The sequence below is a fragment of the Papaver somniferum genome, chromosome 8, assembly GCF_003573695.1.
Source record: "Papaver somniferum cultivar HN1 chromosome 8, ASM357369v1, whole genome shotgun sequence".
Taxonomy (NCBI): Eukaryota; Viridiplantae; Streptophyta; class Magnoliopsida; order Ranunculales; family Papaveraceae; genus Papaver; species Papaver somniferum.
This window is the reverse complement of record NC_039365.1, coordinates 130497822-130511401: the sequence shown is the minus strand read 5'-3', so window position 1 is coordinate 130511401 and position 13580 is coordinate 130497822. Positions and strand designations below refer to the sequence as shown.

The 13580-nt window shown below is 34.8% G+C and overlaps 2 protein-coding genes across 2 annotated transcripts; one reads left to right on the top strand and one right to left on the bottom strand.

The window, feature by feature from the left end:
• Nucleotides 1–535: 535 nt before the first annotated feature.
• LOC113306853 lies at nt 536–5780 on the top strand. The gene is made up of 12 exons (XM_026555767.1): nt 536–816; nt 928–1048; nt 1170–1211; nt 1345–1486; nt 1670–2104; nt 2581–2729; nt 2815–3009; nt 3101–3191; nt 3269–3440; nt 3720–3830; nt 3905–4001; nt 4904–5780. Exons 5-12 carry the CDS (start codon nt 1859–1861, stop codon nt 4950–4952), a joined length of 1110 nt encoding a protein of 369 aa, XP_026411552.1. The 5' UTR covers nt 536–816; nt 928–1048; nt 1170–1211; nt 1345–1486; nt 1670–1858; the 3' UTR covers nt 4953–5780.
• Nucleotides 5781–6106: 326 nt separating this feature from the next.
• On the bottom strand, nt 6107–8969 carry LOC113303054 (thylakoid membrane protein slr0575-like). Its single transcript, XM_026552040.1, has 9 exons — nt 8574–8969; nt 7698–7744; nt 7517–7619; nt 7325–7411; nt 7054–7137; nt 6890–6943; nt 6678–6758; nt 6476–6521; nt 6107–6338 (listed from the first exon to the last, which is right to left on the bottom strand). The coding sequence occupies exons 1-9, from the start codon at nt 8850–8852 to the stop codon at nt 6280–6282; spliced, it is 840 nt and encodes a 279-aa protein (XP_026407825.1). The 5' UTR covers nt 8853–8969; the 3' UTR covers nt 6107–6279.
• Between the last annotated feature and the right edge of the window lie 4611 nt (nt 8970–13580).

Sequence of the window (13580 nt, the reverse complement as noted above, 5' to 3'; positions counted from 1 at the left end):
TTGTGTAAATACCAGAAAAAAAGGACTTACGAAGAATTGAAAACACATCCCTGTATTTAACCGTATTTGCAACAAAATCCTCCCGTTAAAATGAAATCCGACATTAAAAACTAAACACGGAAATCCAACGGCCTAAATCTAATGTTCACACGGAATTATTTTTTTCTAACCCTGTGAACTTTGACGGCTGAATTTTAATCCTAGAATATCTCCAAATTAGCTTGCGCTCATTAAAGGGGTGGGAGATTAGTATTCACATTATGAATCTGTGATGCTCTTGATGGCACTTAATGTCTTAATGGTTGTTATCCCATTTACTGGCCTATGAATTGAGAGCATGAATTAAACACTGTTTTTCAAAATGAGATAAAAATGGAAACTCTTTAAAGCACGCCAGGTGTCTGCTAACGGGAATTAAATAATATTTGTATTGGCGCCTCGTCGAACCCCAACATCGAATCCCAAACAAAACCTTTATTTATTTTTACTCCCTTTCACTAAATTCCTCCTCCGGCCACAGAGAGTAACGAAACAAAAATAGAGAGATAGTCACTGGCAACAAACCCAAGATCTAAGAAGTTAGAAATATTTTTCAAATCCATTTCTTCTTAGGTCTTGTTGGTAATGGCACTAACTCCTAAGAAAAAGAAAAATGTTCAACCATTATTACCATTAGAATCATCTGATCCACCTCCTCCTCCTATTACTACTAGTTCTTCACCACCTGCTGATAAGGGTAAGCGCACAAAGTGTCCTGGAGTTCGTAAAGTTGGGCGCAAAATCTATGATTCTGAGAATGGAACTACTTGCCATCAGGTAAAATCTCATCATCATACTTAGAATACCTAAATGGTGAAAAATATATCATTTTCATTTCATTGATTTTGTTGATTTTTTTTTTTGGTTTTTCTGGATGAAATGTTGTAGTGCCGGCAAAAAACCATGGAGCTAGTAGCTGCATGCAAGAACGATAGCAAACCTTGTACGAGCGCCCAAAAAAAAATGAACCTTGCAATTTAAAATTCTGTCACAAGTGCCTCACAAATAGGTCAGATCCTTGTATTTTGTTTGAAATAAAATGTGTATTTCTTCTTGGAGTTCAGATTATTTGGGTATTGTTTTATGAGAACGTTTTAATAAATTCGGTTTTTGGTTTGTTTTTGATGTAGGTATGGAGAAAAAGCAGAAGAGGTGAAATTACTGGATGGATGGTACTGTCCCAAATGTAGAGGGATTTGTAATTGTAGTTTCTGTAGATAAGTGTTAAGAAATACTGGTGTAATGGTTTGTTGCTTAATTGTTTAGACAGTGGCTAATAATTGAGTTATGTATGTAATTGCATAGGAAAAAGAGAGGAGACGAACCTACTGGTATCTTAATTCATAGAGCCAAAGCAACGGGATATGAATCCGTATCACAACTGCTGACTCTCAGAGGCCCTGAGTGTCTGGTTTCCTTAAAGAGAAAACATTCTTCTTCTATCAAGGTTTGATATTTTTCGCTCTTTTCTGTTATCAGTTAGTAACTAGTGACTCCATTTCTAAAATAAAATAAAATAATTCGCAATTAGTAATTTGTGTAACGTCTTTACTGATTAATTATGCAGTTTTTTGGTTTATAGGTACTGAGTTTGTCTTGTTTATATAATGCTATGCTTGTTTTTTCACAGAAGGTATTTGGGAAGGAAAATTCTCAAGATGGAAATGCTATTCCAGATTTGAATGAGAAGCCATTAGAATCAGAAAGTGATGAGAATACAATTCAGAGAAGCAATTGTAAAATACCCGGCGATACTGACCAGAATATTAATTTTGGAGGTGCTATTGTAAGTTCTCCAGAGAGAAACAATAGTGAGAGCATGCATGAGGACGATATTAGCCCTGAAACAAAGAAGTCTAAGAAATCCCGAGTATCGAAGGGTGATGACGGGAAGACGGGTGAAACAAATGCTGATGAATTGAATGATTCAGTAATCAACCCTGCAGAATTTGATACTCCATTACCTCAAGGTGTTGAGCTAATAACTATAGCTGGCATTGCCCTACCCTCTGAAGATGCTGGACATGCTCTTCAATTCCTAGAATTCTGCAATGCTTTTGAACAGGTTAGGGTAACTTGGGTTTAACATGTTCATTTGTCAGCTTCAGATTCAACCACATACCGACAAGTCCCCAAACTCATTGCACATATTCAAATAGAAAATGACATCTCTTAGTCTAAGCTGTGTTCAAAGTTGGAAGTTACTATTGCACTTATTAGAGAATCATGGTATATCTTATACTAAACTGGATCAGTTATATTTAGAAAGTAACGATTTCTTAAAAGCAATACAACGTTAAACCTTAATGTTGAAATCAAAAGGGAAGTCTACGTTTACCGTTAAATCCGTTGATGCAAGTTGATTAAGTTTTGAAACTTAAATTAAATGCTAATAAGTTTCTTGGTTCCCTGTTGCATGGATCGAAATTTGTTGAATCATGTTTATGCATGTCCAAGCCTTCCATGGTCGGCTTAACAGATATTTGTTGTATCTCGGTGTCCTGGAGTTATCTTTTATTAGTTTCATTTTTCAATATGTAGGTTCTAGATTTGAAGAAAGGACAGACTGAATCTATTCTTCAAGAACTACTAACAAATGGGTGTAGTAGTAAGAGCCCCGGACAGTGCTCTTTGGTCATTCAGATGCATATCCAATTGCTGTCTTTGATACAAAAGGACACGGGAGAAGAGTAATGATTCTTACCTGGGTATTATCGAAATAGCACTTTCTTGTTTTGCATCGTACAGCTGATTACCTGATATATTCCTCTGCAGATCTACGCGTCCTTCAAGTGTAGATAATTCGTGGCTGCAAGCTTTGGACAAATGTGTTGCTGAGTCCAGCTATGCTTTGAAGGAATTTCCTTTGACAAATTGCTTTCAAAAGGATGTGGATGTATATAACAGGCTAGAACTCTCGCAAAAGTTGAGACTTTTGAACTTCTTATGTGATGAGACCCTCGGAACCACGTACGGGATATATTTCATCTCCCTTCACTGTCTGTCTCCGTAACATAATTTTTCTCTGTTCCTCAATTTTTTTATGGCGTCGCTTTATCAGAACCATGCGAAGATGGATTGACGGTGAAAAGGATAGATGTTCTGAAAGAGTGAGGAAGGCCAAAGAAAAGGTTGATGTTGCAAAACAAAAGGTAGTTACTTTTTATTTGAAAGAATTTAATCAATGTTTCAGGGTTAGGTGTTTTCTAATTGAAGTGGTTTTTTTTAGGAAGACAAACTGATTCTGAAGATGCGTGAGGAGGTTGCAAACTCTGTTATTGCCTCTGAAAGTGGTGATTCTGTATCTATTTCTGAGCATGAGGAACGTATTTCAAAGATTCAAGCTGAAGCAGCAAATGCTCATGCGGAGAAACTAGAAGCAAAGCACATGGTGCCTAAGAGTATGCTATGATCTTTCTGTTTGTTTTCTTCAGCGTAGATTTTAGTGTGGTAGTACTGCCTTGATATTTTTGAACGACAACTAAATGCAAGATTGATTGCATCAAGTATGTCTTATATACAACAAGTTTGAATGTTGATGTAAATCTGATTAATATAATTGATCTCTCGTATTAAAATTTCTATTTGAAAACGTTTCCTTACAAAACCTTGTTAGTGAGTTAATTGCATGCTCTTTTCCTTGATAGATTGTGTAACTTATTTGCTAAAAATTTATCTAGAAAACCAAAGATCACATGCGTATAGAACGGAACCTATTCTTTCGGAAGGAAATGGCCATACATTTTGGAGTCTCAAAGGCCATTCATCTGGATCGTCAATCATGCTTCAAGGTTGGCTTCATTCATTATCTTTAAAAGTTTCGAAGTATAATTCACAATTTCTGATATAATCAAAGTTGTCGTAGATGTTGGAAGCTGGGATTCTGATACACCTGGAGATAAGTGGTTCTCGTATGATTGTGAGCAGCAAACAGCAGTTGAGGATTACATCTCTTCCATAAGGTGCATGTTTGCTTAAATTATTAGCCAAGAAGGATTTACATTTGCTTATTTTAATTTTATTTGTTTGTGAGGTTTTGGTAAATCTTACCTAAATTTCATGTTATATCGTATTTAGCTCTAGCAATACATGTGGATGTTCCTTTCAACTGTTGTCGATATTGTTCAGTTGTAATAGTTTTTTCGCTTATGATCCCAGAACATGTCATTTAACTCCTATTCTTTATTTGGAAATCTTGTGAAGAAGTGATCTGCAACCATGACCAACGAAACCTTTTTCACACGTGGAAAAAGTTAGGTAATTCTTTACCAAAGTGCCCGCATTGACATTCCTCAGAAAACGGGGCCAAAAGAAATGAAAGACAGAAAGAAATAAAGAATAGAACCATAAGTCTTACCATCCAAGTCAAGCCTACTTCATCCTCTTTGTACATTTGTCATCCTGGAGCATCTATTTACCAACCTGTTCGAATTTCATAAGGGTTTATTGTGTTATCTTCTTGCCTTTTTATTGGTTCCACGGGATTTCATGCTAACTTGTGAGTGTCAGTATATGGATATTGGGTTGGTAATCATCCAGCTAGTCAGCCACTTCGAGCATGTGTTTTTGTGACTACATTTTTATAATAATTCTTTTTCATTCAGTTTCACAGACCCCATCTATCAAGGCATGTGATAGAAAAATGAGGGTTTTGTGTTCATTTGAAGGGAATTCAAAGTCGTTACACTAAATAATTTGAAGAATTGGTCGACTAAAATCATAGACTTCATACAGTTTGTAGTTTGCATGGCAACAGTTTTCCCGTGTTAGATTTCAAAATATTTGGAATCTTTTCTGTTGGATCTATTTTAAGCATTCCTGTCATTATTTGGTAAGTCCTAACTCTTGACCTTTACTGTTGCAGAAAGAGAAGACTTAGGCTGAAACATGAAGATGCCAACAGGGATAAGTAACATAACGCAAAATCTTTAGAATAAGCAACCTTCGTAATTATTCTGGAGTAAGGCATGTTTGAGGTACTCATCTTACTATATTGCATGTCTATTGACAATCTATAATTACTTACATTTTCTTTTTCAAATTTTTTTTTCATTATGTAGATTTTTTAAGGTTTACAGGTAAAAATTTAGATTAACTACACGTCCTATATTCTTCGAGATTATCCATCTCAAAATTAACGTACGAGTGGATTGTTTGTTCTTCCAATCAATACAAACTAATGATTTTCTTGAGAAATGTGGGCATGCAAGAATTATGTTGTTATAATTGCTTATTTCGTTAGAAAACTTTCTACCTCTTTGCGATGAAGTTAATATTGCAATTTACTTGTTTTCCTTTTAGACTGTATTTGCTTATTACGTGTAACTAGAGTTTCTCCCAGGTGAAATTCATTCAGTTCAAGGATGCTCAAGAACTGCAGAAACTAAAGATGTTACCCTGTCCTTTTCCATCTTAATACCGATCGATTTTATTATTATAACTGAGATACTAACTGTTTTGTTCCTTCACAGATTAGACAAGGAAAGGAAGGGAAAGAAATCTCTGTAGGTCTTTGCTGGAGATTTCATAAACATTGTTATACATGTATACAATATAATGTATGTAAGCTGTTCAAATAGGAGTACAGGAGAGATGGTTCGTGATCTTACAAATGTTACATACATACTGTTACTAGGCAAATAGATTTTAATTTCCTTTAGACATACTGTTACTAGGCAATTTGATTTTAATTTCCTTTAGACATGTTCAGAGATGTTGATTCAGTTTTATTCCTCTGCAAATTATGGGGTAATTTTCTCTTAATTTTATTCTATTTACTATTTGGTTTTATAGCAAGGAAAAGTATTTGTGTTGATTCTAATTACTATTTGGTTTTATAGCAAGGAAAAGTATTCGTATTGATTTCAAACTTAAGATATGAGCTTTACAGTTGACATCCTCGATATATCTAACAAAATAGGACTTCGTAGCCCAAGTTTGTTGACCAGTGTTTACCTGATTAGGGAACCTATTAGCAGCAATTATTTACTTGGTTCCTTTCCAGGTAACTCTTTTTATATACTCCTACTCTGATATCAAATGCTAAAATAGGCGACCTTTTGTATAATTTCCATAACTGTTACTACTTTTTGAAAGAAAATTGTAGCCTTTTTTCTGCTGAAGTTGAATGCAAGTTTTTTCTTCACAGAGCAGTGATAAGTATTAACTAGCATAACAATATCTGGATGAAGAAACAAGTAAAAATGGACAATTACATACACATTTGATATATACATATATTTAAGAAGAAGCTGTTTCGGAAATAAGATAGACTTCATAAAGGTCATTCTCGTCTTTCCCTGCAAGCACCGAACTACTGGATCAATCGATGGAAAATTTACTTGATAAAAAAATCGCAATAAATAGAAGACATTTTAGGCTGGTAGAGCCTTAAGTACACCTAAGTTAGTATAAATTGGATCGTCTGAGGACTTACTAATTTCTGCTCTGATTCCTGGCCCAAAGAATGAAGCAAACTTTGCCTACACGACATTTAAATAGTTACTTTTCTCTGATATTAGTAACATAACTGTTCAATCTTAAAAGCAAACTAATATGTGAATGTATGCTTCTGCAAATCAACTAATAAAAAAACGGCACACTGAATAGTTAAAAAAATGAGAAGAAGTTGCAGGTACCTGCCGTTTCTCAAAATCTGATATCTCAAGAGATTTTGCCTGGAAAACCAATACCAAACTGTATTTTCCGTCTTCTGTAACCTGCGGCAATAATTTTCATAAATTTTAGAAAAAGTGAGCTAAACTGATCCCCTTTGAGCAAGGAACTATGGCCAATGGGTACTAGGTGTGTGAATGTCACGATTTGCAAAAACATTAAATAACAAGCTTGCCTCTTCACGTATCTTTTGCAGAATTGGTGCGCTTCTTCGAGCAATTCCTCCACCCTATACATTGAAAGGCATCAAAATACATATGTTGTGAGGAAAAATATTGAAACAAGTTTCCTCACTCATTTTGGTGTCAAAGTTTTGTTCAGGAAGATCTACAAGGATACCTGTCCGTATTGGAAAATACGTTTCAAGGCTTCATCCAGATGCTGCTCATCACCATATCGAAATCTAATAACATCATTTCTCACCTAATGAGTGCAACAGAAGTTGTTTAATGACTTGTAGGTTAAATAATACAGCACCAACTATGATTAACGAATGTCATTCCCAGGAACAAATTAAAACCAAAAAAATATCATGAAAAGTATTTGGATGTGAAAATCTAGAAAATTATTAAAGATGGACTGAATATTTGAATCAACAGAGTTCAATTACCTGTTTGAGAATTTCAGTAGCACATTTCTCCCTCAATGCTTCTGCATCTGAATATGTTATGCACGGAACTGGTTTAAGCTCTGCATACTGCAAAAAAGAAGTCAATGTCAAACAGCAAATCTAAGTTACGAATGTCATTACCGTGTTAAGTAAGATTAACATGGATCCTACAGATGCGAGACAAAATGTTACCTTTAGAGCCATACCAATAATTGCAAGTGGAAATCCATAAGTTAGCATGATCGCTGACCATTCAGAACCAGGAAGAATATTGAAATAGGCCTCAAACCCATATCTGAAAAAATGGGGCGTGAAAAATCAATCCACAGGGGTTATATAAGATATTGTTAAGGTAAAAAGGCTAAAGACTCACGACAGAAGTGAAACTCCAAGGCCAAGTCCAATAACACCAAAGGAAACCTGCAAAATCAGTACAAGGAGAAGAGAACTAAGCCACCAATGCATGTTAAGCAAAACTGAGGATTTCAGTTTCAATTATGACAGAAACGTCCCCAGAGTTGACTGAATATAAATGATGCCCTCGCTGAATTGATTTATCTTTAACAATGAATATTCAGACTTTGAGGAGTAACAAGGAGTATTTTTAATGGTTATCCTGATCAGTTATTGATCATTTCAAAAATACAAGATACCCTTTGCAGAAAACAAGCAAGAGAGCAACATTTTTTAGACCACTCTTGTACGGAAATGCTACTGAATCCCTATTGTTAGTCAGTCCCCAAATTATTGGGTTTCCTGACTGAAACATGGATACCGCCGGATTTGGGTATCAGTCGGTTTACAGTTTATCCAAATGACAAAGCTCTGCTATAAAACTAATTGCCCTTCTTGGACGACTTATATAAGATACTCTATTAAAGAATACAGATAGAAACTCCTGGCCTATCAATAAGTTAAACAAATTTGTTTACAGTTTCTCCCATCAAATTAAAGTTTGTATTCTCCCAAATGTCAACAAGTTCATCTCAGGAAACAATCACTTCTAGTGAAATAAAAGTATCGTTCTCATGATCCTAAAATTATACTGAAATTAAACATATACGTATGAGACTTCATTTAGCTGTGAAACTATGACCAAATTGATCAAACATATTGTATAAAAACAGAATAAAATTAACCTAATCAATTATGCAAAAGTCACGATAACAGAACTAGTAAAACTTTCATTCAAATAAGATTCTATTGCAATTTCAAATTGAACATAAACTAGTCAGTGAAGAGAAGAGACCTTGGCAAGGGTGAATTCAGGGTCAGGAACAACGGTTTTGTTGCTGTTGTTAGAGATGCTAACAGAAGCTGATGAAGAAGGTTGTGCGGAATCAGCAGCTCTTGTGACAAATACCAACTGACGGTGATTAGGCTTTACAGAAAAGGAAGGATTGAAAATGAAGGTAGTACCGGAGGGTTTAATACGTATTTGAGATTGAGAGCGAGGAATAACAGCATGAGGCAATTCCATAGACAGCAAAGTCCTTCCACCTCCTCCTGCTTTCATAGCCACTGCCATCTTCTCTTTCTCTAGATTCTCACTCCGCGAAAAAGAAAAAACAGTTATATTATCCGTTTGAGGCAAACAAGGAGCTCTATTCTACTATTTTCTACTCCTCTCCTCTTGCTAACAGAAAGACTGATCAGATTAGAGTCCACGTATTCGCATTTGTTGTTTACTCAAATGCATCGACTTAGAAGGAGTAAGGGCAATTCGTATGGCGGTCAACAAACTTGTTTTTTTTTTTGCGAAGCAAGGTGGGTGGATGGATGGTCAAACATGGTTTTGTATTATGGGAAAAGCAGTGAGCGGAGGGTGATGAAATGCCTGGACCAAACAATTCGCCGGCGGGTGATCAAAATACGTGACGGACGATGATGACATGCGGGCGGATCCATAAAAATTCTATTCTCAACGGCTACAACTTTCAAAAGCTACAAAATATCTCATTTGAATTCATTTTCATTCACACAACTCCGATCTTTTCTTCCTATTCGTCTTAACAAAATTTTGCTATAGAATGAGCAATCTAGTAAGAGCTGCCGTCAAAAGTTTAAGGTATAAAAGAGAACAAAAACATGAAAAAATATCGATGCCTCCTACAAATATAGATTTTAATCAGAATCGTGAAGCAGTGTTTGCTTCGCCGAGCGTCGTTACTGCTCCAACACTAGTTGAAAGTCATGTGTCGAGGCATCAAGAGCGGTCTGAAAATTATTATAAAATGAGAGTTGGATTTAAAGAATTAAATGTTATTTATTCTGGTCTACCCGTTCCAATCAGAAAACACAACAAAAAATTACGAAAATAATGGTAGAAAGGTGGTGGCCATCCACGCACATGCTCCATTTCATAGATTTTGAAATTGGTAAGTCTGTTTAACTAAAATTATTTTTTTAAGCAATTATTAAATAGTCCAATACAATTGTAGTCGATATTATTCTTGTAAATAGGAATTACGCCCCTTGATTTATTTATTTTCATTTGTGGGATTCCAAGTGGAGTGGGAGAGCCTGTACCATTCAACCAAAACGAATGGATGTCAAATGATAAATAGAAGACTCTTTTTTTTTTTAGAATCACACGTACGTGAAGATCATAAAGATTTGAAAGGAGGTCGATTACATTGTTCAGCGTTGAAGCGTTTCCTTTTATACAAGAAAAACTTAACAAATGAAGTTGAATATCCTGAACTTGAAAGTGTGTTTATCTTATGGTTGACGGGCCAGACGTTCTTTCCAAACTCGACCACTGTTTCTCATATTGGTTGGTTTGAAGCATTAGAAGATCTTGAAAAAACACCATATGGGGGTCTGAGATGTACTAGTTGGAACAACAACTAACAAGAATGGGTTGAAATTGTTCAACGCCTTAAGGATTTCGAAACGATTTTCAAAATGAAAAACCATTTTTTTACATCTTCGTCATTCCTCTTTTGATCTTGTTACCAACTCGTCATCGGTTTCACCCCGGGTCTAAAACGATTGACTCGAATGGTTAAATCTACAAATTCATCTACTTCTTTCTTAATCGATTTAAAACGATTTTCTATGTCGCATATAGCACGAAGACTCAGGTTACGGGTGTCGCTGCAGAATCCCTCGTGAATAACCGCCCAGAAATTCACACCCGGATAATGTGCTGATGTAAGCTGTTGTTGTGACAAAACATAGTTTTTGCAAATAGCTTCATCTTTTTTTGTAGTATATGGAGCTCTACGAACTAATAAGGGTCGAGACATCAAAGTGAAGAGTTGCTTTTTTATCTCAAAGAAGAGTAAAGAGACTAAAGGTGGAGAATGTGTGAATTTGGAGTTGAATTGAGAAGTATTTATAGAGTTCAGATCTAGCCGTTGGATGATGGTAGTTTTTTGTCTGTTCAAATGTAGCCATTGGCGTTTGATTAAAATCTGTGAGCGGTTCTTTGCAAACCGTGGGGCTTTATTTCACTCGCCAGCAGGCTTTCTTCATCCCGCGGTTCTAAAAGATACACACGTCTCATGTGAGAGAAATTGAACAAACTTCAACTTTGTTCATTCGACAGGAATTTCCCTAAAAAGCAAGGTTAAGGGAATACTTGTTTTCCAGACACTGCTTTTTTTTTATCCAAATAATCCTCACGAGATGTCGCGAAGGTACTGGTTTATGGCTGTCAGTGGAAACTTTTGTGATTCCTAAGGATTTACCATTTCTTCATAAATAATTTAAATTAGGTTCACGTCAATGAAGTCATCGGATAAGAAAATGGAGGTTTATTGAGATATATAACAACTTCGTTTTAGTGACTAATCATTTTATTTAAAAAAATTACCTTATCACTTTTGTACATCCGAAAGTTGTTTACTTCAAAATGGGTAGATTATTTTTTTTGTTTTATGCATTTTTTCAGCTTATTTTACATTTGAAATCATCATTTATCTAGGTTTATAATCAAATTTAGCCGATTTGGGTTTTGAAAAAAAAAAATCTTAGGTAAAAGGTAGATTAAATCTTTACAAACCTATCAATTCTAAATAGTATTTCGCCCACAAAAATAAAAGATATGGATAAAAGATATTATTATATTAGTGCTTACTTTCGAAAATTTTTGTTTTATCTCATTTTTAAACTTGCTTTTCTCGTCTAACTTCAATAGACACGTTCATCTCAGAATTCTTTAATATGTCTAATTATTTTTTAAGTTGCTCTTCTCGAATAAGTACTCACACATTTCATCTTCAAGACTAAGTATTTGTTATCATTGTTTGCACGTTTATAACTCGCAACTCATACGATTTCATGAAGTTCTCTATGGAATTTTTCATCCTCCAATTCATAATCAGGGTACTCATTACTTAATCCATCAAAAATATGTGAAACAATCATATCCATTTGGAAAGATAAGATTACAATGATATTCATCTTTACTTTCCGAGTCAAGACTATATAATTATTACGAGAAATATTTTTATCCGTTTTCTCAACCTTCTCTTTGATAACAGAATAAAGTATTTTTTGAATTTTGAGCGCCGCTCTTCTATCTTCAAAAACTTTCTATTTTGCAATAAATTTAAATCCAACTTGAAAAGATCTTTAGCTTCTGCAATATCATATGTTATTGATTCAAAGTGACAAGGTAATGATATGATATTTGTTGATTAACTTCATAATTATCGTAAATTCTGCTTAGATCATGCGATGCACGATGGATTCCGAAAGTCTATAAATGAAATAATCAAAAGCTTCATTCGCTCCCACATGAAGGTTTCCCAAAGACTTCAAATATTTTGAAGTCCGATTTTTTTCTAGTTGTACCACTTTCGTAAACATCTTTAAGAATATCCTAAGATTCTTTAGATATTTCATAAATAAAAATATGACGGAAAATATCATATTTAAATCCAATATGAAAACATTTGAGACCTTTATGATTCAGTTTAGCGCTTGCGTAATCGTCTTTTGTCTATTGCTATCCAAACTCGGTCATAGTAGCGTTTTAAGACTTATAGGAAATTATGTCCTTTGATTATTGTCATACAAACTTAATGGTCGTCAAAGCATATAAGAAAGGATTCCATGCAAGCTTTTTCCATTTTTAATAACTTAAAACTCCAAAAGGAAAGAATGGGACATCTTCTCAAAACAAATTTATGAACCGGTTAAAATATAGATTGTTAGATATGAATTAACGATTATATATATATGAGTACCACCACCTTTTAGTAAACCTCACATGTTGTATATCATTTTCCAAGATCAAAGTTATGGGCTTGGTATCTACTGATTAATCAACTTTGTTGTTACAATAATAAAGAAACAAAAATATTACATGGAAAAGTGCAAGCGAGAACAGGAGACTTCTTTTTATACAAAAAGATACTACCAACGAATAGTAAGAACCCCAGGACCTTTGCCAATTTTCATCAGATAATGAGATAATACTTGACTACTTCGTATGCCTAATGCAACTCAAAATACCCCTGCGACAACACGTAAGCCAACCACATGAATCACCTTACACTCGTTTGTTATGACTAGGTGTTGTTTCACATACCGTCGAGAAAAACTTAAAGACCCATTTGCATACAAGTGGATAATTATCCCAGGAAATAACTCATGTTTAGGCTTTCAAGCAATTTCTACCCAACTTGAACTTCTTGATCTCTTGAGAAGATTTTCAAACCATCTAAGTATATTTCAATTCTTAAAAACAATTTCACTACATTTCTCTTTTTCTAAAAAAATTAGGAAACCTAAAGCCGAGATCACTAGCATTGATTTTTGTTTGAGAAAATGAATTTATACAATAGTTTGGTTTTTTGGTCTTGGTGGGATTGGAACTTAGGATCTATTGGTCACTAAGGACACTAGCTCATTTTCACTATTTGTGAAGGAACCTTTAGTCCCACATAGGGAAAACTAAAGATGATACCTCTCCATAAGTATTGATTTTTTTGATATTAGAGTGGCCCTTGGGTCATTAGCACTTTTGTGCGAGGGAGAGGACTTAGGCAATGGGCTAGTTGGTGCAATCGCACATTTTCATACACGCGCGGTGCTTCGCACGGACGGCGGGCGTGCTGGGCCGGGCTCGAGTGTGTGGGTGTGGGTTAAGACTTATATTTTTTGGCAATTTTTTTTTTGAATTATCGAATTAATATTTGAAACAAAATAATTCTTTGGGCAACATTATGTTTATGCATGAACATTAATTTGCATGAACGTTTTATATCAAACTTAAATTTGCATGAACGTTTTATATCAAACA

Excerpts from the sequence above, each read along its gene's own strand:
- LOC113306853 (XM_026555767.1), top strand. The coding sequence starts at position 1,859 with ATGCATGAGGACGATATTAGCCCTGAAACAAAGAAGTCTAAGAAATCC. Across the intron at positions 3,441-3,719 it reads AAAGCACATGGTGCCTAAGA|AAAACCAAAGATCACATGCG; the intron begins GTATGCTATGAT and ends AAATTTATCTAG. Across the intron at positions 4,002-4,903 it reads GATTACATCTCTTCCATAAG|AAAGAGAAGACTTAGGCTGA; the intron begins GTGCATGTTTGC and ends TTACTGTTGCAG.
- LOC113303054 (XM_026552040.1), bottom strand. The coding sequence starts at position 8,852 with ATGGCAGTGGCTATGAAAGCAGGAGGAGGTGGAAGGACTTTGCTGTCT. Across the intron at positions 6,522-6,677 it reads CAGATTTTGAGAAACGGCAG|GCAAAGTTTGCTTCATTCTT; the intron begins GTACCTGCAACT and ends AATGTCGTGTAG. Across the intron at positions 6,339-6,475 it reads AGGAATCAGAGCAGAAATTA|GGAAAGACGAGAATGACCTT; the intron begins GTAAGTCCTCAG and ends CGGTGCTTGCAG.